General features: G+C 46.9%; 1 protein-coding gene across 1 annotated transcript in view; it reads left to right on the plus strand.

Moving 5' to 3' along the window:
- The window catches only part of LOC109881536 (microtubule cross-linking factor 1), a 134,671-nt gene that overhangs the window by 47,223 nt on the left and 60,613 nt on the right, over positions 1-26,835 (plus strand). The window contains exons 4-7 of the mRNA XM_031806769.1: positions 15,924-15,983; positions 17,231-17,506; positions 19,450-19,833; positions 22,970-23,713. Coding sequence (XP_031662629.1) covers positions 15,924-15,983; positions 17,231-17,506; positions 19,450-19,833; positions 22,970-23,713 — 1,464 coding nt within the window. The remainder of the gene's footprint in view (positions 1-15,923; positions 15,984-17,230; positions 17,507-19,449; positions 19,834-22,969; positions 23,714-26,835) is intronic.

Raw genomic sequence — 26,835 nt, forward strand, 5'->3', positions numbered from 1 at the left:
TGGAGGGGCGGCAGGTAGCCTAGTGGTTAGAGTGGAGGGGTGGCAGGGTAGCCTAGTGGTTAGAGCGGAGGGGCGGCAGGGTAGCCTAGTTGTTAGAGCGGAGGGGCGGCAGGTAGCCTAGTGGTTAGAGCGGAGGGGCGGCAGGGTAGCCTAGTGGTTAGAGTGTAGGGGTGGCAGGGTAGCCTAGTGGTTAGAGCGGAGGGGTGGCAGGGTAGCCTAGTGGTTAGAGTGGAGGGGCGGCAGGGTAGTCTAGTGGTTAGAGTGGAGGGGCGGCAGGGTAGTCTAGTGGTTAGAGTGGAGGGGCGGCAGGTAGCCTAGTGGTTAGAGTGGAGGGGCGGCAGGGTAGTCTAGTGGTTAGTGTGGAGGGGCGGCAGGTAGCCTAGTGGTTAGAGTGTAGGGGTGGCAGGGTAGTCTAGTGGTTAGAGTGGAGGGGCGGCAGGTAGCCTAGTGGTTAGAGTGGAGGGGCGGCAGGGTAGCCTAGTTGTTAGAGCGGAGGGGCGGCAGGTAGCCTAGTGGTTAGAGCGGAGGGGCGGCAGGGTAGCCTAGTGGTTAGAGTGTAGGGGTGGCAGGGTAGCCTAGTGGTTAGAGCGGAGGGGTGGCAGGGTAGCCTAGTGGTTAGAGTGGAGGGGCGGCAGGGTAGTCTAGTGGTTAGAGTGGAGGGGCGGCAGGGTAGTCTAGTGGTTAGAGTGGAGGGGCGGCAGGTAGCCTAGTGGTTAGAGTGGAGGGGCGGCAGGGTAGTCTAGTGGTTAGAGTGGAGGGGCGGCAGGGTAGTCTAGTGGTTAGAGTGGAGGGGCGGCAGGGTAGCCTAGTGGTTAGAGTGGAGGGGCGGCAGGGTAGCCTAGTGGTTAGAGTGGAGGGGTGGCAGGGTAGCCTAGTGGTTAGAGTGGAGGGGCGGCAGGGTAGCCTAGTGGTTAGAGTGGAGGGGCGGCAGGGTAGCCTAGTGGTTAGAGTGGAGGGGCGGCAGGTAGCCTAGTGGTTAGAGTGGAGGGGCGGCAGGGTAGCCTAGTGGTTAGAGTGGAGGGGCGGCAGGTAGCCTAGTGGTTAGAGTGGAGGGGCGGCAGGGTAGCCTAGTGGTTAGATTGGAGGGGCGGCAGGGTAGCCTAGTGGTTAGAGTGGAGGGGCGGCAGGGTAGCCTAGTGGTTAGAGTGGAGGGGCGGCAGGGTAGCCTAGTGGTTAGAGTGGAGGGGTGGCAGGGTAGCCTAGTGGTTAGAGTGGAGGGGCGGCAGGGTAGACTAGTGGTTAGAGCGTTGGACTAGTAACCGAAAGGTAGCAAGTTCAAATCCCCGAGCTGACAAGGTACAAATCTGTTGTTCTGCCCCTGAACAGGCAGTTAACCCACTGTTCCTAGGCCGTCATTGAAAATAAGAATTTGTTCTTAACTGACTTGCCTAGTTAAATAAAGGTAAAATTAATATTTTTGTTTCCCCATCGTTTATATTAGAAAGTCCGTAAGTTTTATGTGCTTGAATGAAGAAGCATCCTTTTGTTAGTAAACTTGCCACACTGCCATCATCTCTACGTACTCTCCGTGTCAGAAAAAGCCCCACTCTCACCAGGGCAGTGGTCATAGTTATTGGATGGAATAGAGAAAATATGCCACTTCAGGGAGACGTCCTTACCTTATGCCCTAATATGATGGAATGTGCCCAACCCTACCTACCATAGACACTCACCCACTAATGAGATGTCCTTACCTGTTAGATCAGCCTGCTGCAAGTAGCTTACGTAGCCAAGACAGAAAGATAAACGCTGCCAAAGAACCACTAAAACAGCACCGCCCCCTCAAGAGTCTGAACCGGACCGGCAGTGTTGGTCCAACAAAGCCAAAGGTTGGTGAGCCTAATACACAAGGAATTTCTCGCTCAAAGCTGCTAATGAGAACCTTGACGACCATGTACCTAGCCGGTGGGAATTCCGGTGGAGTGCCTCCACCCAGGCAGTGGCAGTGCTGGCAACACTAGCTGCAGTAACCCATGGGGAGAGGGTCACACTCGGATAATCAGAGAGGGGGCAGAATACTGAGACCCTGGTGGCACAGCATAATCATAATGGTCTGACTGCACTGGGGAAGAAGGGTCTCCACGGGGGGACAAGCGTGTGTAGGGTCTCCACGGGGGACCAGCGTGTATAGGGTCTCCACAGGGGACCAGCGCGTGAAGGGTCTCCACGGGGGACCAGCGTGTGTAGGGTCTCCACGGGGGACCAGCGCATGAAGGGTCTCCACGGGGGACCAGCGTGTGAAGGGTCTCCACGGGGGGACCAGCGTGTGTAGGGTCTCCACGGGGGACCAGCGTGTGTAGGGTCTCCACGGGGGACCAGCGTGTGTAGGGTCTCCACGGGGGACCAGCGTGTGTAGGGTCTCCACGGGGGATCAGCGTGTGTTGGGTCTCCACGGGGGACCAGCGTGCTTCAACACCTGTTTTGAGATATCAGCTGATGTACGAAGGGCTTTATATCATCTATCATGGTACAGCTACATGGATAACAGACATCTATCATGGAACAGATGGAGGCCGTCTCTGTGGACTAGTCTATAGAGAGGAGGACCAAGATGGAGGCCGTCGATGTGGACTAGTCTATAGAGGAGAGGACCAAGATGGAGGCCGTCGATGTGGACTAGTCTATAGAGGAGAGGACCAAGATGGAGGCGGTCGATGTGGACTAGTCTATAGAGGAGAGGACCAAGATGGAGGCGGTCGATGTGGACTAGTCTACAGAGGAGAGAACCAAGATGGAGGCGGTCGATGTGGACTAGTCTATAGAGGAGAGGACCAAGATGGAGGCCGTCGATGTGGACTAGTCTATAGAGGAGAGGACCAAGATGGAGGCCGTCGATGTGACTAGTCTACAAAGGAGAGTACCAAGATGGAGGCCGTCGATGTGGACTAGTCTACAGAGGAGAGGACCAAGATGGAGGCCGTCGATGTGTCCTAGTCTATAGAGGAGAGGACCAAGATGGAGGCCGTCGATGTGGACTAGTCTATAGAGGAGAGGACCAAGATGGAGGCCGTCGATGTGGACTAGTCTATAGAGGAGAGGACCAAGATGGAGGCGGTCGATGTGTCCTAGTCTATAGAGGAGAGGACCAAGGTGGAGGCCGTCGATGTGGACTAGTCTATAGAGGAGAGGACCAAGGTGGAGGCCGTCGATGTGGACTAGTCTATAGAGGAGAGGACCAAGATGGAGGCGGTCGATGTGGACTAGCCTGAATGTGTGTTTATTTGATAAACACTGGGGATCAACTGACTTTGGAGTGACCTTCAAGAGCTGCCTCTGTCTGTCTGTCATACACACAGGGACATGCACGAACAGGGACTCTCTCTCTCTCTCTCTCTCTCTCTCTCTCTCTCCCTCTCTCTCTCTGCATGATGTATTTAATCGAGTTAGTTTTGATTTTAGAGATGTTTACATTATCACTGTCACAGCTATTTACAGATGCTGTCCTTCATACAGTTGAACCAGTATTGTCGCTGCAAAAGAGTCCTGCAGCAACAGGATTTGAACGTTTAGTCCATGATGTTGCTTGATCGGGGGTTAGGCTACTGGCTTGCCCAAATTAGACTACATGAAATGTCCAATGCTCCTAACATAACCTTGTGTTAGTGTGAGGTTTTCAATGAAATTATGTAAATCACGACGCTGAACTTGCATTTCCTGCGGAGCAGTACATTTTTCAGCGACAACAAAATGATCAAATCTGTATACTTTATTTAACAACAGTGAACTCCACTAGGGAGCTGCATGCTACGTGCTACATGCTAGGTGCTACATACACATCTATCTACCTCCCTCCCTCCATCTATCTCTCTTCCTCTATCTTGTTATTTTCTCTACGGGGGAGTTGTGGTATATATTTATTCAGTTGATGTGTTTGGTTGTCCCCTTGGGTCCTGATTAGACAGCTTTTCTGCTTCTGACACTTTCACACAGTTTTTTTTTAAATGAATGAATAGAGGAGGTTGCCAAAACCCCTCTTCTCTGTTCTTTCTTTCTTCATCTGAATATATTGAATACTTCACACGTTTGCTTCTCCAGGCCCAGCTGGGGTCAAGTCTGTCTTTAATTTTTAATATTTACCCCTTATTTTACCAGGTAAGTTGACTGAGAACACATTCTCATTCACAGCAACAACCTGGGGAATAGTTACAGGGGAGAGGAGGAGGATGAATGATACAATTGTAAGCTGGGGATGATTAGGTGACTGTGATGGTATGAGAGCCAGATTGGGAATTTAGCCAGGAAATCGGGGTTAACACCCCTAGGATAAGTGCCATGGGCTATTTAGTGACCACAGAGAGTCAGAACACCCAATTAACATCCTAGCCAAAAGACGGCACCCTACACAGGGCAATGTCCCCAATCATTGCCCTGGGGCATTGGGATATGTTATTTAGACCAGAGGAAAGAGTGCCTCCTACTGGCCCTCCAACACCACTTCCTGCAGCATCTGGTCTCCCCTCCAGGGTCTTATCAGGACCAACCCTGCTAAGCTTCAGATGCAATCCAGCAGTGGGATACAGGGTGGTATGCTGCTGGCTAACTGTCTATCAGTCTGTCAGGCCCAGCTGGTGAGGGTTGATCTAGGGTAAAGTCTGTCTCTTTGGAGTAGAGTCTGTCTGTCAGTCTGTCTCTCTGGTGTAGAGTCAGTCAGTCAGTATCTCCGGTGTAGAGTCTGTCAGTCTGGCTCTCCAGTGTAGAGTCTGTCAGTCAGTCTGTCTCTCTGGTGTAGAGTCTGTCAGTCTGTCTCTCCAGTGTAGAGTCTGTCAGTCAGTCTGTCTCTCTGGTGTAGAGTCTGTCAGTCTTTCTCTCTGGTGTAGCGTCTGTCAGTCTGTCTCTCTGGTGTAGAGTCAGTCTGTCTCTCCGGTGTAGAGTCTGTCAGTCAGTCTGTCTCTCTGGTGTAGACTCAGTCAGTCTGTCTCTCCGGTGTAGAGTCTGTCAGTCAGTCTGTCTCTCCGGTGTAGAGTCTGTCTGTCTGTCAGTCTGTCTCTCTGTTGTAGAGTCTGTCAGTCTGTCTCTCCGGTGTAGAGTCTGTCAGTCAGTCTGTCTCCGGTGTAGAGTCAGTCAGTCAGTCTGTCTCTCTGGTGTAGAGTCTGTCAGTCTGTCTCTCTGTTGTAGAGTCTGTCAGTCTCTCTCCGGTGTAGAGTCTGTCAGTCAGTCTGTGTCTCTGGTGTAGAGTCAGTCAGTCTGTCTCTCTGGTGTAGAGTCTGTCAGTCTGTCTCTCCGGTGTAGAGTCTGTCAGTCTGTCTCTCCGGTGTAGAGTCTGTCAGTCTGTCTCTCCGGTGTAGAGTCTGTCAGTCAGTCTGTCTCTCCAGTGTAGGGTCTGTCAGTCTGTCTCTCCGGTGTAGAGTCTGTCAGTCAGTCTGTGTCTCTGGTGTAGAGTCAGTCAGTCTGTCTCTCTGGTGTAGAGTCTGTCAGTCTGTCTCTCCGGTGTAGAGTCTGTCAGTCAGTCTGTCTCTCCAGTGTAGGGTCTGTCAGTCTGTCTCTCCGGTGTAGAGTCTGTCAGTCAGTCTGTCTCTCCAGTGTAGAGTCTGTCAGTCAGTCTGTCTCTCCGGTGTAGAGTCTGTCAGTCTGTCTCTCCGGTGTAGAGTCTGTCAGTCAGTCTGTCTCTCCAGTGTAGGGTCTGTCAGTCTGTCTCTCTGTTGTAGAGTCTGTCAGTCAGTCTGTCTCTCTGTTTTAGAGTCTGTCAGTCTCTCTCCGGTGTAGAGTCTGTCAGTCTGTCTCTCCGGTGTAGAGTCTGTCAGTCAGTCTGTCTCTCCAGTGTAGGGTCTGTCTGTCTGACAGATGCTTTCTGTATACGTTATTAAAAGGCTCAGCACAAAAAACAAAACAAAAAACATGCAACTACTCCAACACATCAACCAGACATCAGAAACAAGCCTGTCCTCCATCACTTTTACCAACCAGACATCAGAAACAAGCCTGTCCTCCATCACTTCTACCAACCAGACATCAGAAACAAGCCTGTCCTCCATCACTTTTACCAACCAGACATCAGAAACAAGCCTGTCCTCCATCACTTCTACCAACCAGACATCAGAAACAAGCCTGTCCTCCATCACTTCTACCAACCAGACATCAGAAACAAGCCTGTTCTCCCTCACTTCTACCAACCAGACATCAGAAACAAGCCTGTTCTCCCTCACTTCTACCAACCAGACATCAGAAACAAGCCTGTCCTCCATCACTTCTACCAACCAGACATCAGAAACAAGCCTGTCCTCCATCACTTCTACCAACCAGACATCAGAAACAAGCCTGTCCTCCATCACTTCTACCAACCAGACATCAGAAACAAGCCTGTCCTCCATCACTTCTACCAACCAGACATCAGAAACAAGCCTGTCCTCCCTCACTTCTACCAACCAGACATCAGAAACAAGCCTGTCCTCAATCACTTCTACCAACCAGACATCAGAAACAAGCCTGTCCTCCATCACTTCTACCAACCAGACATCAGAAACAAGCCTGTCCTCCATCACTTCTACCAACCAGACATCAGAAACAAGCCTGTTCTCCCTCACTTCTACCAACCAGACATCAGAAACAAGCCTGTCCTCCATCACTTCTACCAACCAGACATCAGAAACAAGCCTGTTCTCCCTCATTTCTACCAACCAGACATCAGAAACAAGCCTGTTCTCCCTCACTTCTACCAACCAGACATCAGAAACAAGCCTGTCCTCCATCACTTCTACCAACCAGACATCAGAAACAAGCCTGTCCTCCATCACTTCTACCAACCAGACATCAGAAACAAGCCTGTCCTCCATCACTTCTACCAACCAGACATCAGAAACAAGCCTGTCCTCCCTCACTTCTACCAACCAGACATCAGAAACAAGCCTGTCCTCCATCACTTCTGTAAATTAATTTTAAGACTCAAGGCGTTTAAGCCAGAGGTCATTTTACAGCATAAAGGCGTTTTTTTATAGTACTGAAACTACTATATCTAGTACTATCCTCTGTTGTAGATGAGGGTTATAGATTATACCGCTATGGCCAGGGTTGTATTCAGTCATATAGATATATACAGTGTAGAACAGTCATATCAGCCCCAATCATGTCAGCTCCAATCATATCAGCTCCAATCATGTCAGCTCCAATCATATCAGCTCCAATCATGTCAGCTCCAATCATATCAGCTCCAGTCATATCAGCTCCAGTCATATCAGCTCCAATCATGTCAGCTCCAATCATATCAGCTCCAATCATGTCAGCTCCAATCATGTCAGCTCCAATCATATCAGCTCCAATCATATCAGCTCCAATCATATCAGCTCCAATCATGTCAGCTCCAATCATGTCAGCTCCAATCATATCAGCTCCAATCATGTCAGCTCCAATCATATCAGCTCCAATCATATCAGCTCCAATCATATCAGCTCCAATCATGTCAGCTCCAATCATGTCAGTTCCAATCATGTCAGCTCCAATCATGTCAGCTCCAATCATGTCAGCTCCAATCATGTCAGCTCCAATCATATCAGCTCCAATCATATCAGCTCCAATCATGTCAGCTCCAATCATGTCAGCTCCAATCATGTCAGTTCCAATCATGTCAGCTCCAATCATGTCAGCTCCAATCATATCAGCTCCAATCATGTCATTTCTAATGAATTTCTATCTGCCACGTTAAGTTCCACCCTGCTGCACGCCAGCGACCCTGGTCAGCTGTTGTGTGTATATATACACTACTCAAAAAAATAAAGGGAACACTTAAACAACACACTGTAACTCCAAGTCAATCACACTTCTGTGAAATCAAACTGTCCACTTAGGAAGCAACACTGATTGACAATAAATTTCACATGCTGTTGTGCAAATGGAATAGACAACATGTGGAAATTATAGGCAATTAGCAAGACACCCCCAATAAAGGAGTGGTTCTGCAGGTGATAACCACAGACCACTTCTCAGTTCCTATGCTTCCTGGCTGATGTTTTGGTCACTTTTGAATGCTGGCGGTGCTTTCACTCTAGTGGTAGCATAAGACGGAGTCTACAACCCACACAAGTGTCTCAGGTAGTGCAGCTCATCCAGGATGGAACATCAATGCGAGCTGTGGCAAGAAGGTTTGCTGTGTCTGTCAGCGTAGTGTCCAGAGCATGGAGGCGTTGGCGGATGCTTTAGTCCAGGTCTGGGAGGAGATCCCTCAGGAAACCATCCGCCACCTCATCAGGAGCACGCCCAGGCGTTGTAGGGAGGTCATACAGGCATGTGGAGGCCACACACACTACTGAGCCTCATTTTGACTTGTTTTAAGGACATTACATCAAAGTTGGATCAGCCTGTAGTGTGGTTCTCCACTTTAATTTTGAGTGTGACTCTAAATCCAGACCCTCCATGGGTTGATACATTTGATTTCCATTGATAGTTTTTGTGTGATTTTGTTGTCGGCACATTCAACTATGTAAAGAAAAAAAGTATTTAATAAGAATATTTCATTCATTCAGATCTAGGATTTGTTATTTTAGTGTTCCCTTTATTTTTTTGAGCAGTGTATATATATATATATATATGGGTTGTAGCAGGGTTAAGGGTCAATGTGTACCCCAGGGTTAAGGGTCAATGTGTACCCCAGGGCTAAGGGTCAATGTGTATCCCAGGGCTAAGGGTCAATGTGTATCCCAGGGCTAAGGGTCAATGTGTATCCCAGGGTTAAGGGTCAATGTGTATCCCAGGGCTAAGGGTCAATGTGTATCCCAGGGTTAAGGGTCAATGTGTATCCCAGGGTTAAGGGTCAATGTGTATCCCAGGGTTAAGGGTCAATGTGTATCCCAGGGTTAAGGGTCAATGCCATTGTAATTCCAGTCAATTCAGGAAGTACACAGGAAAATGTGGAATTGGAATACGGTTTACTTTCTGAATTGTAATGGAATTGAGCCTGGTACGTTGTGAATACAGTATAGCCAGGGAGGTCTGGTAGTGGGAGTCTAGCCTGGAACAGCTCTGTGCAAGGGGATCTTTAATCCTGTCTCTCCCCAGAGAGATTAGACCTTACAGTCACCCTGGCCTGCAGGGAGCAAATTATACAGGACAGTGTCAGGGATCGCTACACTGGCAGGCTAGCCGATACTGCAGACTTAAGACCTCCTGGGGCTAACGACATCCACTCAGTGGTGTAAAATACTTCAGTAAAAATACTTTAAAGTATTTAAAGTATTTACTTACGTCGTTTATTTAGGTATCTGTACTTTACTATTTATATTTTTGACAACTTTTACTTTTAATTCACTAAATTCCCAAAGAAAATAATGTGCTTTTTACTCCATACACTTTCCCTGACACCTAAAAGTACTCGTTACATTTTGACAGGAAAATGGTCTAATTCACACACTTATCAAGATAACATCCCTGGTCATTCCTACTGTCTCTGATCTGGAGGACTCACTAAACAGAGAACATCCCTGGTCATCCCTACTGCCTCTGATCTGGAGGACTCACTAAACAGAGAACATCCCTACTGCCTCTGATCTGGAGGACTCACTAAACAGAGAACATCCCTGGTCATCCCTACTGCCTCTGATCTGGAGGACTCACTAAACAGAGGACATCCCTGGTCATCCCTACTGCCTCTGATCTGGAGGACTCACTAAACAGAGAACATCCCTGGTCATTCCTACTGCCTCTGATCTGGCAGACGCACTAAACAGAGAACATCCCTGGTCATTCCTACTGTCTCTGATCTGGAGGACTCACTAAACAGAGAACATCCCTGGTCATCCCTACTGCCTCTGATCTGGAGGACTCACTAAACAGAGAACATCCCTGGTCATCCCTACTGCCTCTGATCTGGAGGACTCACTAAACAGAGGACATCCCTGGTCATCCCTACTGCCTCTGATCTGGAGGACTCACTAAACAGAGAACATCCCTGGTCATTCCTACTGCCTCTGATCTGGCAGACTCACTAAACAGAGAACATCCCTGGTCATTCCTACTGTCTCTGATCTGGAGGACTCACTAAACAGAGAACATCCCTGGTCATCCCTACTGCCTCTGATCTGGAGGACTCACTAAACAGAGAACATCCCTGGTCATCCCTACTGCCTCTTATCTGGAGGACTCACTAAACAGAGAACATCCCTGGTCATCCCTACTGCCTCTGATCTGGAGGACTCACTAAACAGAGAACATCCCTACTGCCTCTGATCTGGAGGACTCACTCAACAGAGAACATCCCTGGTCATCCCTACTGCCTCTGATCTGGCACACTCACTAAACAGAGAACATCCCTGGTCATCCCTACTGCCTCTGATCTGGAGGACTCACTAAACAGAGGACATCCCTGGTCATCCCTACTGCCTCTTATCTGGAGGACTCACTCAACAGAGAACATCCCTGGTCATCCCTACTGCCTCTGATCTGGAGGACTCACTAAACAGAGAACATCCCTGGTCATCCCTACTGCCTCTGATCTGGCACACTCACTAAACAGAGAACATCCCTGGTCATCCCTACTGCCTCTGATCTGGCACACTCACTAAACAGAGAACATCCCTGGTCATCCCTACTGCCTCTGATCTGGTGGACTCACTAAACAGAGAACATCCCTGGTCATCCCTACTGCCTCTGATCTGGAGGACTCACTAAACAGAGAACATCCCTGGTCATCCCTACTGCCTCTTATCTGGAGGACTCACTAAACAGAGAACATCCCTGGTCATCCCTACTGCCTCTGATCTGGAGGACTCACTAAACAGAGAACATCCCTACTGCCTCTGATCTGGAGGACTCACTCAACAGAGAACATCCCTGGTCATCCCTACTGCCTCTGATCTGGAGGACTCACTAAACAGAGAACATCCCTGGTCATCCCTACTGCCTCTGATCTGGCACACTCACTAAACAGAGAACATCCCTGGTCATCCCTACTGCCTCTGATCTGGAGGACTCACTCAACAGAGAACATCCCTGGTCATCCCTACTGCCTCTGATCTGGAGGACTCACTAAACAGAGAACATCCCTGGTCATCCCTACTGCCTCTGATCTGGCACACTCACTAAACAGAGAACATCCCTGGTCATCCCTACTGCCTCTGATCTGGAACACTCACTAAACAGAGAACATCCCTGGTCATCCCTACTGCCTCTGATCTGGTGGACTCACTAAACAGAGAACATCCCTGGTCATCACTACTGCCTCTTATCTGGAGGACTCACTCAACAGAGAACATCCCTGGTCATCCCTACTGCCTCTGATCTGGTGGACTCACTAAACAGAAAACATCCCTGGCCATCCCTTAGCCTCTGATCTGGAGGACTCACTAAACAGAAAACATCCCTGGCCATCCCTTAGCCTCTGATCTGGAGGACTCACTAAACAGAAAACATCCCTGGCCATCCCTTAGCCTCTGATCTGGAGGACTCACTAAACAGAAAACATCCCTGGCCATCCCTTAGCCTCTGATCTGGAGGACTCACTAAACAGAAAACATCCCTGGCCATCCCTTAGCCTCTGATCTGGAGGACTCACTAAACAGAAAACATCCCTGGCCATCCCTTAGCCTCTGATCTGGAGGACTCACTAAACAGAGAACATCCCTGGTCATCCCTACTGCCTCTGATCTGGAGGACTCACTAAACAGAGAACATCCCTGGTCATCCCTACTGCCTCTTATCTGGAGGACTCACTAAACAGAGAACATCCCTGGTCATCCCTACTGCCTCTGATCTGGAGGACTCACTAAACAGAGAACATCCCTACTGCCTCTGATCTGGAGGACTCACTCAACAGAGAACATCCCTGGTCATCCCTACTGCCTCTGATCTGGAGGACTCACTAAACAGAGAACATCCCTGGTCATCCCTACTGCCTCTGATCTGGCACACTCACTAAACAGAGAACATCCCTGGTCATCCCTACTGCCTCTGATCTGGAGGACTCACTCAACAGAGAACATCCCTGGTCATCCCTACTGCCTCTGATCTGGAGGACTCACTAAACAGAGAACATCCCTGGTCATCCCTACTGCCTCTGATCTGGCACACTCACTAAACAGAGAACATCCCTGGTCATCCCTACTGCCTCTGATCTGGAACACTCACTAAACAGAGAACATCCCTGGTCATCCCTACTGCCTCTGATCTGGTGGACTCACTAAACAGAGAACATCCCTGGTCATCACTACTGCCTCTGATCTGGAGGACTCACTCAACAGAGAACATCCCTGGTCATCCCTACTGCCTCTGATCTGGTGGACTCACTAAACAGAAAACATCCCTGGCCATCCCTTAGCCTCTGATCTGGAGGACTCACTAAACAGAAAACATCCCTGGCCATCCCTTAGCCTCTGATCTGGAGGACTCACTAAACAGAAAACATCCCTGGCCATCCCTTAGCCTCTGATCTGGAGGACTCACTAAACAGAAAACATCCCTGGCCATCCCTTAGCCTCTGATCTGGAGGACTCACTAAACAGAAAACATCCCTGGCCATCCCTTAGCCTCTGATCTGGAGGACTCACTAAACAGAAAACATCCCTGGCCATCCCTTAGCCTCTGATCTGGAGGACTCACTAAACACAAACGCTTCATTTCTAAATGCTATCTGAGTGTTGGAGAGTGCCCCTGCCTATCCGTCAATAAAATAAAACTAGTAAATCATATGCTTAATATATACATCTTAAATGATTTATACTTTTACTTTTGATACTAAAGCATACTTAAAACCCAAATACTTTTAAACTTTTAATCAAGTAGTATTTTACTGGGTGACTTTCACTTTTACTTGAGTCATTTTTAATTAAGGATATCTTTATTTTTACTCAAGTATGACAGTTGAGTACGTTTTTTACACCATCCACTGCTACAGGCCATTTCCACACCGAATCTGTGATTAGAGGGACAGAGGAGAGAGTGGCAGAGTGGTACTGGGGGCCTAAACCAAAAAAAGGCACGTAATTGAATTTGTACAAACTGAAAGTTGCTGTCTTGGCTCTCCTTTTACCGCCATCGAGCGGTAAATCGCTCATCCATTGAGCAGGGGGACCTTGTGTGCGCTGCAGGATTTTAATCCACGACGACGTAGTGTGTTACTAATGGTTTTCTTTGAGACTGTGCTTCCAGCTCTCTTCAGGTCATTGACCAGGTCCTGCCGTGTAGTTCTGGGCTGATCCCTCACCTTCCTCATGATCATTGATGCCCCACGAGGTGAGATCTTGCATGGAGCCCCAGACCGAGGGTGATTGACCGTCATCTTGAACTTCTTCCATTTTCTAATAATTGCGCCAACAGTTGTTGCCTTCTCACCAAGCTGCTTTCCTATTGTCCTGTAGCCCATCCCAGCCTTGTGCAGGTCTACAATTTTAACCCTGATGTCCTTACACAGCTCTCTGGTCTTGTGGAGAGGTTGGAGTCTGTTTGATTGAGTGTGTGGACAGGTGTCTTTTTTATACAGGTAACGAGTTCAAACAGGTGCAGTTAATACAGGTAATGAGTGGAGAACAGGAGGGCTTCTTAAAGAAAAACTAGGTCTGTGAGAGCCGGAATTCTTACTGGTTCGTAGGTGATCAAATACTTATGTCATGCAATAAATACTTATATGCAATAAAATGCAAATGAATGACTTAAAAATCATACAATGCGGGCCTCCCGGGTGGCGCAGTGGTTAAGGGCGCCGTACTGCAGCACCAGCTGTGCCACCAGAGACTCTGGGTTCGTGCCCAGGCTCTGTCGTAACCGGTCGCGACCGGGAGGTCCGTGGGGCGACGCACAATTGGCCTAGCGTCGTCCGGGTTAGGGAGGGCTTGGCCGGTAGGGATATTCTTGTCTCATCGTGCACCAGCGACTCCTGTGGCTGGCCGGGCACAGTGCGCGCTAACTAAGGTTGCCAGGTGCACAGTGTTTCTTCCAACACATTGGTGCGGCTGGCTTCCGGGTTGGATGCGCGCTGTGTTAAGAAGCAGTGCAGCTTGGTTGGGTTGTGTATCGGAGGACGCATGGCTTTCAACCTTCGTCTCTCCCGAGCCCGTACGGGAGTTGTAGCGATGAGACAAGATAGTAGCTACTAAACAATTGGAGACCATGAAATTGGGGAAAAAGGGGTCAAAAATGTAAAAAAATCATACAATGTGATTTTCTGGATTTTTGTTTTAGATTCCGTCTCTCACAGTTGAAGTGTTGTTAAAGAAAAACTAACAGGTCTGTGAGAGCCGGAATTCTTACTGGTTGGTAGGTGATCAAATACTTATGTCATGCAATAAAATGCTAATTAATTACTTAAAAATCATACAGCGTGATTTTCTGGATCTCACAGTTGAAGTGTACCTATGATAAAAATTACAGACCTGTACATGCTTTGTAAGTAGGAAAACCTGCAAAATCGGCAGTGTATCAAATACTTGTTCTCCCGACTGTATATATACATACTTACTGTACAAACATATATATATATATATATATATACACATACTGTATATACAAACATACATACATATATATATGTATATACATATATACTGTATATATATATACATACTGTACATACATACATACATACATACATACATACATACATACACACATACATACATATATACATACTGTACATACATACATATATATATACATACTGTACATACATACATATACATACTGTACATACATATATATACATACATACTGTACATACATATATATACATACATACTGTACATACATATACATACATACTGTACATACATATACATACATACTGTACGTGCCTTGTGTTTGTGACAGGCTGCTTTTGTTTTCAAAGTCACGCTGTCGTCTTTCAATACATAGAGTACTGAGGCTCCTTGTAGTTTCTACCATCGCACCAGTGTGTGTGTGTGTGTGTGTGTGTGTGTGTGTGAGCTTGAGAGTACCGCTTTTAATGGAGCAGGGGTTCATTACACTATTGGTTAACTATGATCATATCTACATATGTGCGTCTGTGTGTGCGTGCGTGCGTGCGCGCGTGAGTGTGTGTGTGTGTGTGCGTGTGTGTGTGCGTGTTTGTGTGTGTCTGTGTGTGTGTGTGTGCGTGTGTGTGTGTGTGTGTGTGTGTGTAGCATGCATATGTGGATGTCCACACCAAGAGAGCAGTGGATTTGAAGTTGAATGGGTTTATCTGGCAGGGTTGCCAATCAGTCAGTGAAAACACTAAGCTATCGTGCAGAAGGACGCATTTGATCCTGGCTTTGCTTCGCGTGATGCAAAGCTCGTTAGAACACATTTCAAATGTCCGACATAAACAGACAGACAGGCAGGCAAATGCTCAGGACAGGTTATTGTGGAGATGTGGTGTTTGTTGAGTCAGAAACAGAATAAGATGTCTGTCTGTCTGTCTGTCTGCCTGTCTGTGTCTATTGGTGTCTGTCTGTGTCTGTCTGCCTGTCTGTTGGTCTATTTGTCTGTCTGCCTGTCTGTTGGTCTATTTGTCTGTCTGCCTGTCTGTTGGTCTATCTGTCTGCCCGTCTGTCTGTGTCTGTCTGCCTGTCTGTTGGTCTATCTGTCTGTCTGTCTGCCTGTCTGTTGGTCTGTGTGCCTGTCTGTTGGTCTATCTATCTGTTGGTCAGTCTCTCGGTGTCTGTTGTACTTTGGGCACAACATGTCTTCCAATCTGAGGAAGACCTGGATGAGAAAGTATGTGAGTTTGTTGTAGAGCCATCCTAGTCCCAGCACCAGTGAAATATTTGCCACGTCCATATCTCCTCCACACTCTCCACAGAAACAGGGCTTTGCCCACAGTTTTACCCCTTTTTGCCAGGGTTAGAGGTTCCAAGCCCATTCTATTCATTCTACTTCTATAGTTACATGTGTTCTGTCAAAAAGAAAATGTGTTTTGAGGATTGAAGCAGTGTAACTCATTGTCCCCACCTTGTCCTAGTTATTGTACGTGGCCAGTGTGCAGACTAAGGATGTCCTCTGATATTTGTGTTTTCTCTTCCTTCTCACAGACTGGTACACGACGGAGAGGAAGCAGGGAAACGTTTAGGGACAAGAAGTCTATGAACCAGGTAGGAGACTTCTATCACACATTCTATCATCTCTGAACCAGGTAGGTGGCTTCTATCACACATTATATCATCTCTGAACCAGGTAGGAGACTTCTATCACACATTCTATCATCTCTGAACCAGGTAGGTGGCTTCTATCACACATTCTATCATCTCTGAACCAGGTAGGAGACTTCTATCACACATTCTATCATCTCTGAACCAGGTAGGTGGCTTCTATCACACATTCTATCATCTCTGAACCAGGTAGGAGACTTCTATCACACATTCTATCATCTCTGAACCAGGTCGGAGACTTCTATCACACATTCTATCATCTCTGAACCAGGTAGATGGCTTCTATCACACATTCTATCATCTCTGAACCAGGTAGGTGGCTTCTATCACACATTCTATCATCTCTGAACCAGGTAGGTGGCTTCTATCACACATTCTATCATCTCTGAACCAGGTAGGTGGCTTCTGTCACACATTCTATCATCTCTGAACCAGGTAGGTGGCTTCTATCACACATTCTATCATCTCTGAACCAGGTAGGTGGCTTCTATCACACATTCTATCATCTCTGAACCAGGTAGGTGGCTTCTGTCACACATTCTATCATCTCTGAACCAGGTAGGTGGCTTCTATCACACATTCTATCATCTCTGAACCAGGTAGGTGGCTTCTATCACACATTCTATCACATAAACCAATTCGATTTCACAATGAGCATACCTCTCCCCCATCTTCCTCTTCCTCCTCACCCTCATCCCTCTTCTTACTGTCTCTTCCTCCTCCCTCCTCACTCTTCCTCTCCCTCTTCCCCTCTTCCCTCCTCCCCCTCCTCTCTCCCCTACTCCTCCTCCTCCTCTCCCCCTCCTCCCTCCTCCCCCTCCTCTCTCCCCTCCTCCCTCCTTCCCCTCCTCTCTCCCCTACTCCTCCCCTCCCCCTACTCCTCCCCTCCCCCTACTCCTCCTCCCCCTCCTCTCTCCCCTACTCCTCCTCCTCCCCTCCCCCCTACTCCTCCTCCTCCCCTCCCCCTACTCCTCCTCCCCCTCCTCTCTCCCCTACTCCTCCTCCTCCTCTCCCCCTCCTCCCTCCTCCCCCTCCTCTCTCCCCTCCTCCCTCCTTCCCCTCCTCTCTCCCCTACTCCTCCCCTCCCCCTACTTCTCCTCCCCCTCCTCTCTCCCCTACTCCTCCTCCTCCCCTCCCCCTACTCCTCCTCCTCCCCTCCCCCCTACTCCTCCTCCCTCTCCTCTTCACAGGAGGACAGTGCAGATCTCAGGTGTCAGCTGCAGTTCTCTAAGGAAGAATCCACCCTCATGCGTAAGAAGATGGCCAAGCTGGGGAAGGAGAAGGACAAGCTAGAGCAGGAGATCCAGCAGTATAAGTCAGTCTACGGGGACGTGGACAGCCCTCTACCCCTTGCAGAGCTTGCAGGTGGTGGGCCCCACAGCACCAGGGAGGCTGAGCTACGGCTCCGACTCAAACTGGTGGAGGAAGAGGCAAATATTCTGGGGAGGAAAATTGTAGAGCTGGAGGTGAGTGGCCCGAGTCTTTTAACCCTGGGTGTGTCTGAAAATAGAACCCTATCCCATTCTAATCCATGGAGTGCACTAATATAGACCAGAGCCCTATCCACTAGTATAGACCAGAGCCCTATCCACTAGTATAGACCAGAGCCCTATCCACTACTATAGACCAGAGCCCTATCCACTAGTATAGACCAGAGCCCTATCCACTAGTATAGACCAGAGCCCTATCCACTACTACAGACCAGAGCCCTATCCACTCCTATAGACCAGAGCCCTATCCACTACTACAGACCAGAGCCCTATCCACTACTATAGACCAGAGCCCTATCCCACTACTATTGACCAGAGCCCTATCCACTACTATAGACCAGAGCCCTATCCACTAGTATAGACCAGAGCCCTATCCACTCCTATAGACCAGAGCCCTAGCCCTATCCACTAGTATAGACCAGAGCCCTATCCACTCCTATAGACCAGAGCCCTATCCACTAGTATAGACCAGAGCCCTATCCACTACTATAGACCAGCGCCCTATCCACTACTACAGACCAGAGCCCTATCCACTAGTATAGACCAGAGCCCTATCCACGACTATAGACCGGAGCCCTATCCACTACTATAGACCGGAGCCCTATCCACTCCTATAGACCAGAGCCCTATCCACTACTATAGACCAGAGCCCTATCCACTCCTATAGACCAGAGCCCTATCCACTCCTATAGACCAGAGCCCTATCCACTAGTATAGACCAGAGCCCTATCCACTCCTATAGACCAGAGCCCTATCCACTCCTATAGACCAGAGCCCTATCCACTCCTATAGACCAGAGCCCTATCCACTCCTATAGACCAGAGCCCTATCCACTCCTATAGACCAGAGCCCTATCCACTAGTATAGACCAGAGCCCTATCCACTACTATAGACCAGAGCCCTATCCACTAGTATAGACCAGAGCCCTATCCCACTACTATAGACCAGAGCCCTATCCACTACTATAGACCAGAGCCCTATCCCACTACTATAGACCAGAGCCCTATCCACTAGTATAGACCAGAGCCCTATCCCACTACTATAGACCAGAGCCCTATCCACTACTATAGACCAGAGCCCTATCCACTAGTATAGACCAGAGCCCTATCCACTAGTATAGACCAGAGCCCTATCCACTACTATAGACCAGAGCCCTATCCACTACTATAGACCAGAGCCCTATCCACTAGTATAGACCAGAGCCCTATCCCACTACTATAGACCAGAGCCCTATCCACTACTATAGACCAGAGCCCTATCCACTCCTATAGACCAGAGCCCTATCCACTCCTATAGACCAGAGCCCTATCCACTCCTATAGACCAGAGCCCTATCCACTACTATAGACCAGAGCCCTATCCACTCCTATAGACCAGAGCCCTATCCACTAGTATAGACCAGAGCCCTATCCACTAGTATAGACCAGAGCCCTATCCACTACTATAGACCAGAGCCCTATCCACTCCTATAGACCAGAGCCCTATCCACTCCTATAGACCAGAGCCCTATCCACTACTATAGACCAGAGCCCTATCCACTCCTATAGACCAGAGCCCTATCCACTCCTATAGACCAGAGCCCTATCCACTAGTATAGACCAGAGCCCTATCCACTAGTATAGACCAGAGCCCTATCCACTACTATAGACCAGAGCCCTATCCACTAGTATAGACCAGAGCCCTATCCACTAGTATAGACCAGAGCCCTATCCACTAGTATAGACCAGAGCCCTATCCGCTACTATAGACCAGAGCCCTATCCACTACTATAGACCAGAGCCCCATCCACTACTATAGGTCAAAGTAGTGCACTATGTAAGGAATAGGGTGCTATTGTCTTTTGTTTCCCCTTCCTGCAGTACTTTGATTTCTTCCTGTAAATGAAGATCGCTTCCTAATCATTATGTTCATTATTATCAGGTGGAGAACCGAGGCCTGCGGGCTGAGAACGACGACATCCGCTACCAGTACGAGAGGGACTGTTTCGGCCGGGAGCCCTTCAGCAGCATGCCCTCCTCCCCGTACGGCGGAGACGCTCTGGAGTCAGCCGGGGAGCTGCGACGCCACCTACAGTTTGTAGAGGAAGAGGCAGAACTTCTCCGGCGGTCCATCTCAGAGATCGAGGACCACAACAAGCAGCTGATCTCAGAACTGAACCGCTTCAAGTTCGGCCCGAGAGACGAGGAAGGCGAGGTCGGAGTGATGATGATGATGAAGTCCGGTAATGGGAGTAACGGAAGCGGTGTGGTGATGATGGAGGAGCTGAAGGCAGCCAGGATGCAGATAAACGAGCTCAGTGGAAAGGTGAGGCAGCATGATTTACTACAGTACCCATAATGCTCTGTATGAGGCAGCATGATGGACTACAGTACCCATAATGCAGATAAACGAGCTCAGTGGAAAGGTGAGGCAGCAAATAATATTTATAGAGCTGTTATCTTCCGAATAAACTCTTAAAGACCTAGTAATATTTTACATCAATAGCAGTCAATATTAATCGTCATCTTAATTCAGTCTCATCTGAAAGTTGTCTGCACGAACCCTGGCTAACAAGTTGAATCAGCAATACAAAACACAAAAGAAAAGGGGCTGAGTTGAGTGAAAGAGCAGGAAGACTGAGGGGCAAAGGGGAGAAGCTGTGTCATCGTAAATACAGTATCTTATGCATTCTAAATTACCGCCCATTTGGAAAAGGAAAATGCAATAAATATTTACTCTGAGCTGCGCTTCAGTAGGTTGGTGGTAGATGGAAGACCGTGTTGCCAAACCGAGTCCTCTGTCCTTTGAAGAATGTCTCTGCTGGTAAATTGATTACGTTGTAGTAATGTCGTTGTGTGGTAGACGGGATACTCTGTCTGTTCCTTCCTAACCCTCGTTTGCAGTGGCTGTTGCTAACTCAATGGCTAGGAGGTATCACTTCTGTAGTAAATAAGAGTTCAAAGTTTATACCATTCGCAACCAAGCTCGCGCTGATGTTGGCTTCGTTCTGTAGTTATTATCTGAACCATTCTGACATCGGACCGCCGTCCTCACGTCCTCGGAACAGGAGGTTATATTGTCGTCAAGGCTTTATATAGGAAGGGAGAGGAGGGCGTGTTTGAAAAGTTTTATAGCCAATGTCCCTTCACAGGGGTGGGCCACTGATTGAGCAGAGCCCTATCTTATGAAAACCCAAATCTCACATTTTAGAAGCTAAAATCACATTTCATCCCATCACGAATAATTTCATATTCAAACATTTAAATTGAACATTAATTCCATGTGAATCCGATAACTCTGATGTGTAGACTTTCCACTGTAGAGTTTATGTCTCAGATGACAACCGAACTGACATCATATTCATTAAGTACCACCGCATATGTTCAATTGGTCGGATTACCAGAATATAGTTCATTTCCCTCCACCTACTGATGTTCCCAGAATCTCTATGTTAACCAAGGGGTTTTGCAAATGTAACATCAGTAGGGTAGAGAGAGGAAAAAGGGGGAAAGAGGTATTTATGACTGTCATAAACCTACCCCAAGGCCAAAGTCATGACAGTACCCATAATGCTCTATGATTGTATCTGATTTTATCTTATGTTGCTTCCTAAATGGCATTTTTCCCTTGATAGTGCATTACTGTTGACCCAAGCCCTTTGGGTTCTGGTAAGAAGGTGTGTAAAAGGAATAGGGTACCATTCAGGACGTTCCTTAAGCTTTCATAATGTTGACTTGTCTCTAAAGATAACATAATGTTGACTTGTCTCTGAAGCTATCATAATGTTGACTTGTCTCTGAAGCTAACATAATGTTGACTTGTCTCTGAAGCTAACATAATGTTGACTTGTCTCTGAAGCTAGCATAATGTTGACTTGTCTCTGAAGCTATCATAATGTTGTCTTGTCTCTGAAGCTATCATAATGTTGACTTGTCTCTGAAGCTAACATAATGTTGACTTGTCTCTAAAGCTATCATAATGTTGACTTGTCTCTGAAGCTAACATAATGTTGACTTGTCTCTGAAGCTAACATAATGTTGACTTGTCTCTGAAGCTATCATAATGTTGACTTGTCTCTAAAGCTATCATAATGTTGACTTGTCTCTGAAGCTATCATAATGTTAACTTGTCTCTGAAGCTATCATAATGTTAACTTGTCTCTGAAGCTATCATAATGTTGATTTGTCTCTGAAGCTAACATAATGTTGACTTGTCTCTAATGCTATCATAATGTTGACTTGTCTCTGAAGCTAACATAATGTTGACTTGTCTCTGAAGCTATCATAATGTTGACTTGTCTCTGAAGCTATCATAATGTTGACTTGTCTCTAAAGCTATCATAATGTTGACTTGTCTCTGAAGCTAACATAATGTTGACTTGTCTCTGAAGCTATCATAATGTTGACTTGTCTCTAAAGCTATCATAATGTTGACTTGTCTCTGAAGCTATCATAATGTTAACTTGTCTCTGAAGCTATCATAATGTTAACTTGTCTCTGAAGCTATCATAATGTTGATTTGTCTCTGAAGCTAACATAATGTTGACTTGTCTCTAATGCTATCATAATGTTGACTTGTCTCTGAAGCTAACATAATGTTGACTTGTCTCTGAAGCTATCATAATGTTGACTTGTCTCTGAAGCTATCATAATGTTGACTTGTCTCTAAAGCTATCATAATGTTGACTTGTATCTGAAGCTATCATAATGTTAACTTGTCTCTGAAGCTATCATAATGTTAACTTGTCTCTGAAGCTATCATAATGTTAACTTGTCTCTGAAGCTATCATAATGTTGACTTGTCTCTGAAGCTATCATAATGTTGACTTGTCTCTAAAGCTATCATAATGTTGACTTGTCTCTGAAGCTAACATAATGTTGACTTGTCTCTGAAGCTATCATAATGTTAACTTGTCTCTGAAGCTATCATAATGTTAACTTGTCTCTGAAGCTATCATAATGTTGACTTGTCTCTGAAGCTAACATAATGTTGACTTGTCTCTGAAGCTAACATAATGTTGACTTGTCTCTGAAGCTAACATAATGTTGACTTGTCTCTGAAGCTAACATAATGTTGACTTGTCTCTGAAGCTAACATAATGTTGACTTGTCTCTGAAGCTAACATAATGTTGACTTGTCTCTGAAGCTATCATAATGTTGACTTGTCTCTGAAACTATCATAATGTTGACTTGTCTCTGAAGCTATCATAATGTTGACTTGTCTCTGAAGCTATCATAATGTTGTCTTGTCTCTGAAGCTATCATAATGTTGTATTGTCTCTGAAGCTTACATAATGTTGACTTGTCCCTGAAGCTAACATAATGTTGTCTTGTCTCTGAAGCTAACATAATGTTTACTTGTCCCTGAAGCTAACATAATGTTGTCTTGTCTCTGAAGCTAACATAATGTTTACTTGTCTCTGAAGCTAACGTAATGGTGTCTCGTGTCCTCATCCTCCAGGTGATGAAGCTGCAGTATGAGAACAGAGTTCTGATGTCCAACGTTCAGCGCTGTGACCTGGCCCAACACCTGGGCCTCCTCACCGGCTCCCCACGGGACAGCGATGCAGACAGCGACACCGGCCGCCGAGACTCCGCAGAGGAGGAAGAGACTGGGAGGCTCCTCCTTCTACACCCCAAGAGGGAGGGGCCTGTCGGTGGCGAGAGCGACTCGGAGGACCTCTTTGAGAAGACCACCACAACCTCGGGGTTTGGAAGTCACAAGCCCTCGGACGAGCTCAGCGGGCTCAGCGCCACCGAACTATCTAATCGTAGGCGAGAAGACCGCGAGACGTTCACGAATGTCAAACGAGAAGCAGAGCGCCTTGGGAAGACCGTAGATCGTCTCATTAGCGACACGGAAAGTCTGATCTATGACGGAAAGATTTTAATAACAGGAGGGGACAGTTTGAGTCTGGAGGGCATTAATGAAGACACCACCCTCCTACCCAAACCAGACTCACAGGTCCTGGACACTATCAACACCCGTATGAAGGCCTTCCGCACAGAGCTCCATATCTTCATGGAGAAGGTGGATCACCTGGGAGAGGGCCTGAGGGAGAGGGGAAGGGACCGGGATCGGGGAGACGACCTGTCACCCTTGCCCAACCTCACTGAGTCTAGTAGCTTCCTGTCTGGGGTCACCTCCATGTCACGAGACTCGCCCATCGGCACCCTGGGACGGGACCTGGTCACAGATTTCCAGGTAAGGAATGGGATAAAACTCCTCCGAATTTTGACCTATATCTGTCTCTATCCAGAAGTGCGGCCGAAATGGCACCCTATTCACTACGTAGTGCTCTACCTTTGACCAGAGACTTCAGGCTTACTTTACTTCAGAATGATTATTATATATATTTTTTTAATTCAACCTTTATTTAACTAGGCAACTAGGTTAAGAATAAATTCTTATTTACAAAGAAGGCCTACCCCTGCCAAACCCGGACAACGCTGGGCCAATTGTGCACCGCCCTATGGGACTCCCAATCAAGGCCTGGATGTGATGCAGCCTGGAATCGAACCAGGGTCTGTAGCCTCTAGCACTGAGATGCAGTGCCTTAGACCGCTGAACCAGGGTCTGTAGTGATGCCTCTAGCACTGAGATGCCGTGTCTTAGACCTCTGAACCAGGGTCTGTAGTGACGCCTCTAGCACGGAGACACAGTACCTTAGACCTCTGAACCAGGGTCTGTAGTGACGCCTGTAGCACTGAGATGCAGTGCCTTAGACTGCTGAACCAGGGTCTGTAGTGACGCCTCTAGCACTGAGATGCAGTGCCTTAGACCGCTGAACCAGGGTCTGTTGTGACTCCTCTAGCACTGAGATGCAGTGTCTTTAGACCGCTGAACCAGGGTCTGTAGTGATGCCTCTAACACTGAGATGCAATGCCTTAGACCGCTGCACCAGGGTCTGTAATGACACCTCTAGCACTGAGATGCAGTGCCTTAGACCACTGAACCAGGGTCTGTAGTGACGCCTCTAACACTGAGATGCCTTAGACCACTTGAACCAGTGTCTGTAGTGACTGCTCTAACACTGAGATGCCTTAGACTGCTGAACCAGGGTCTGTAGTGACGCCTCTAACACTGAGATGCCTTAGACAGCTTGAACCAGGGTCTGTAGTGACGCCTCTAGCACTGAGATGCAGTGTCTTAGACCGCTGAACCAGGGTCTGTAGTGACGCCTCTAGCACTGCGATGCAGTGTCTTAGACCGCTGAACCAGGGTCTGTAGTGACTCCTCTAACACTTAGACAGCTAAACCAGGGTCTGTAGGGACGCCTCTAGCCGTGAGATGCAGTGCCTTAGACCGCTGAACCAGGGTCTGTAGTGACTCCTCTAGCACTGAGACGCAGTGCCTTAGACCGCTGCACCACTCGGGAGCCTGAAACATCTGCCGTGCACCTTTCACCATCTAGTGCACCTTTCACCATCTAGTGCACCTTTCACCATCTAGTGCACCTTTCACCATCTAGTACACCTTTCACCATCTAGTGCACCTTTCACCATCTAGTGCACCTTTCACCATCTAGTGCACCTTTCACCATCTAGTGCACCTTTCACCATCTAGTGCACCTTTCACCATCTAGTGCACCTTTCACCAGAGCCTTCAGGATTTACTTTACTTGGCTTCAGCCCTTGGCTCCTATAAGGAGAATGGGCCATTGACGAATGCTGCATCACATCCAGGCCGTGATTGTGAGTCCCATAGAGCGGCATACAATTGGCCCAGCGTCGTCCGGATTTGGCCCGGGGTAGGCCGTGATTGCAAACAAGAATTTGTTCTTAACTGTCTTGCCTAGTTAAATAAAGGTTAAAAATCTCGCTCGGTTCGGGCTGGTAGCACTAGTTAAAAGCCCTATGGGCCCTGGTCCAAAGTAATGTCCTACATTGGGAATAGGGTGCCATTTGGGTTGCATTACTGTCTGTACTGTATGTTACGTTGTCTGTCTCCTTGCTACATCTGGACAACAACCCCCTGGCTGCATCAATCAGTTAGTATGTCTTATCAATCAGTTAGTATGTCTTATCAATCAGTTAGTATGTCTTAAAACAGAGTAAAACTGATATTGATATTATTTCATGACATTTTGATTTATACATTGACATTCTGAAACAAATCAACAAGGACGTTCTGATTTATACATTAAGACATGAAACAAAACAACAAGGACGTTCTGATTTATACATTAAGACATGAAACAAAACAACAAGGACGTTCTGATTTATACATTAAGACACCAGGAAACAAAACAACAAGGACGTTCTGATTTATACATTAAGACATGAAACAAAACAACAAGGACGTTCTGATTTATACATTAAGACATGAAACAAAACAACAAGGACGTTCTGATTTATACATTATGACACCAGGAAACAAAACAACAAGGACGTTCTGATTTATACATTATGACATTCTGAAACAAAACAACAAGGACGTTCTGATTTATACATTATGACATTATGAAACAAAACAACAAGGACGTTCTGATTTCTACATTAAGACATGAAACAAAACAACAAGGACGTTCTGATTTATACATTAAGACATGAAACAAAACAACAAGGACGTTCTGATTTATACATTATGACATTATGAAACAAAACAACAAGGACGTTCTGATTTATACATTAAGACATGAAACAAAACAACAAGGACGTTCTGATTTATACATTAAGACATTATGAAACAAAACAACAAGGACGTTCTGATTTATACATTAAGACATGAAACAAAACAACAAGGACGTTCTGATTTATACATTATGACATTATGAAACAAAACAACAAGGACGTTCTGATTTATACATTATGACATTATGAAACAAAACAACAAGGACGTTCTGATTTATACATTAAGACATTATGAAACAAAACAACAAGGACATTCTGATTTATACATTATGACATTATGAAACAAAACAACAAGGACGTTCTGATTTATACATTATGACATTATGAAACAAAACAACAAGGACGTTCTGATTTATACATTATGACATTATGAAACAAAACAACAAGGACGTTCTGATTTATACATTATGACATTATGAAACAAAACAACAAGGACGTTCTGATTTATACATTAAGACACCAGGAAACAAATAGAAATGTTGAAGTAAAGAATCTGTCAGACAGAGAACAACGTGACTTTAAACAGCAGTGAGGAATAGGCACCCTACTCAGTGTATAGGGCACTACTTTGGACCAGAGCTCTATAGAACCCTGTTCACTAATAGGGCACTACTTTGGACCAGAGCCGTGTGGGTGAATTGGATGCCATTTCAGACGCAGTGCAGATTCACGGACGGGAGCGGTGTAAAACCT

The sequence above is a fragment of the Oncorhynchus kisutch genome, linkage group LG27, assembly GCF_002021735.2.
Source record: "Oncorhynchus kisutch isolate 150728-3 linkage group LG27, Okis_V2, whole genome shotgun sequence".
Classification (NCBI taxonomy): domain Eukaryota; kingdom Metazoa; phylum Chordata; class Actinopteri; order Salmoniformes; family Salmonidae; genus Oncorhynchus; species Oncorhynchus kisutch.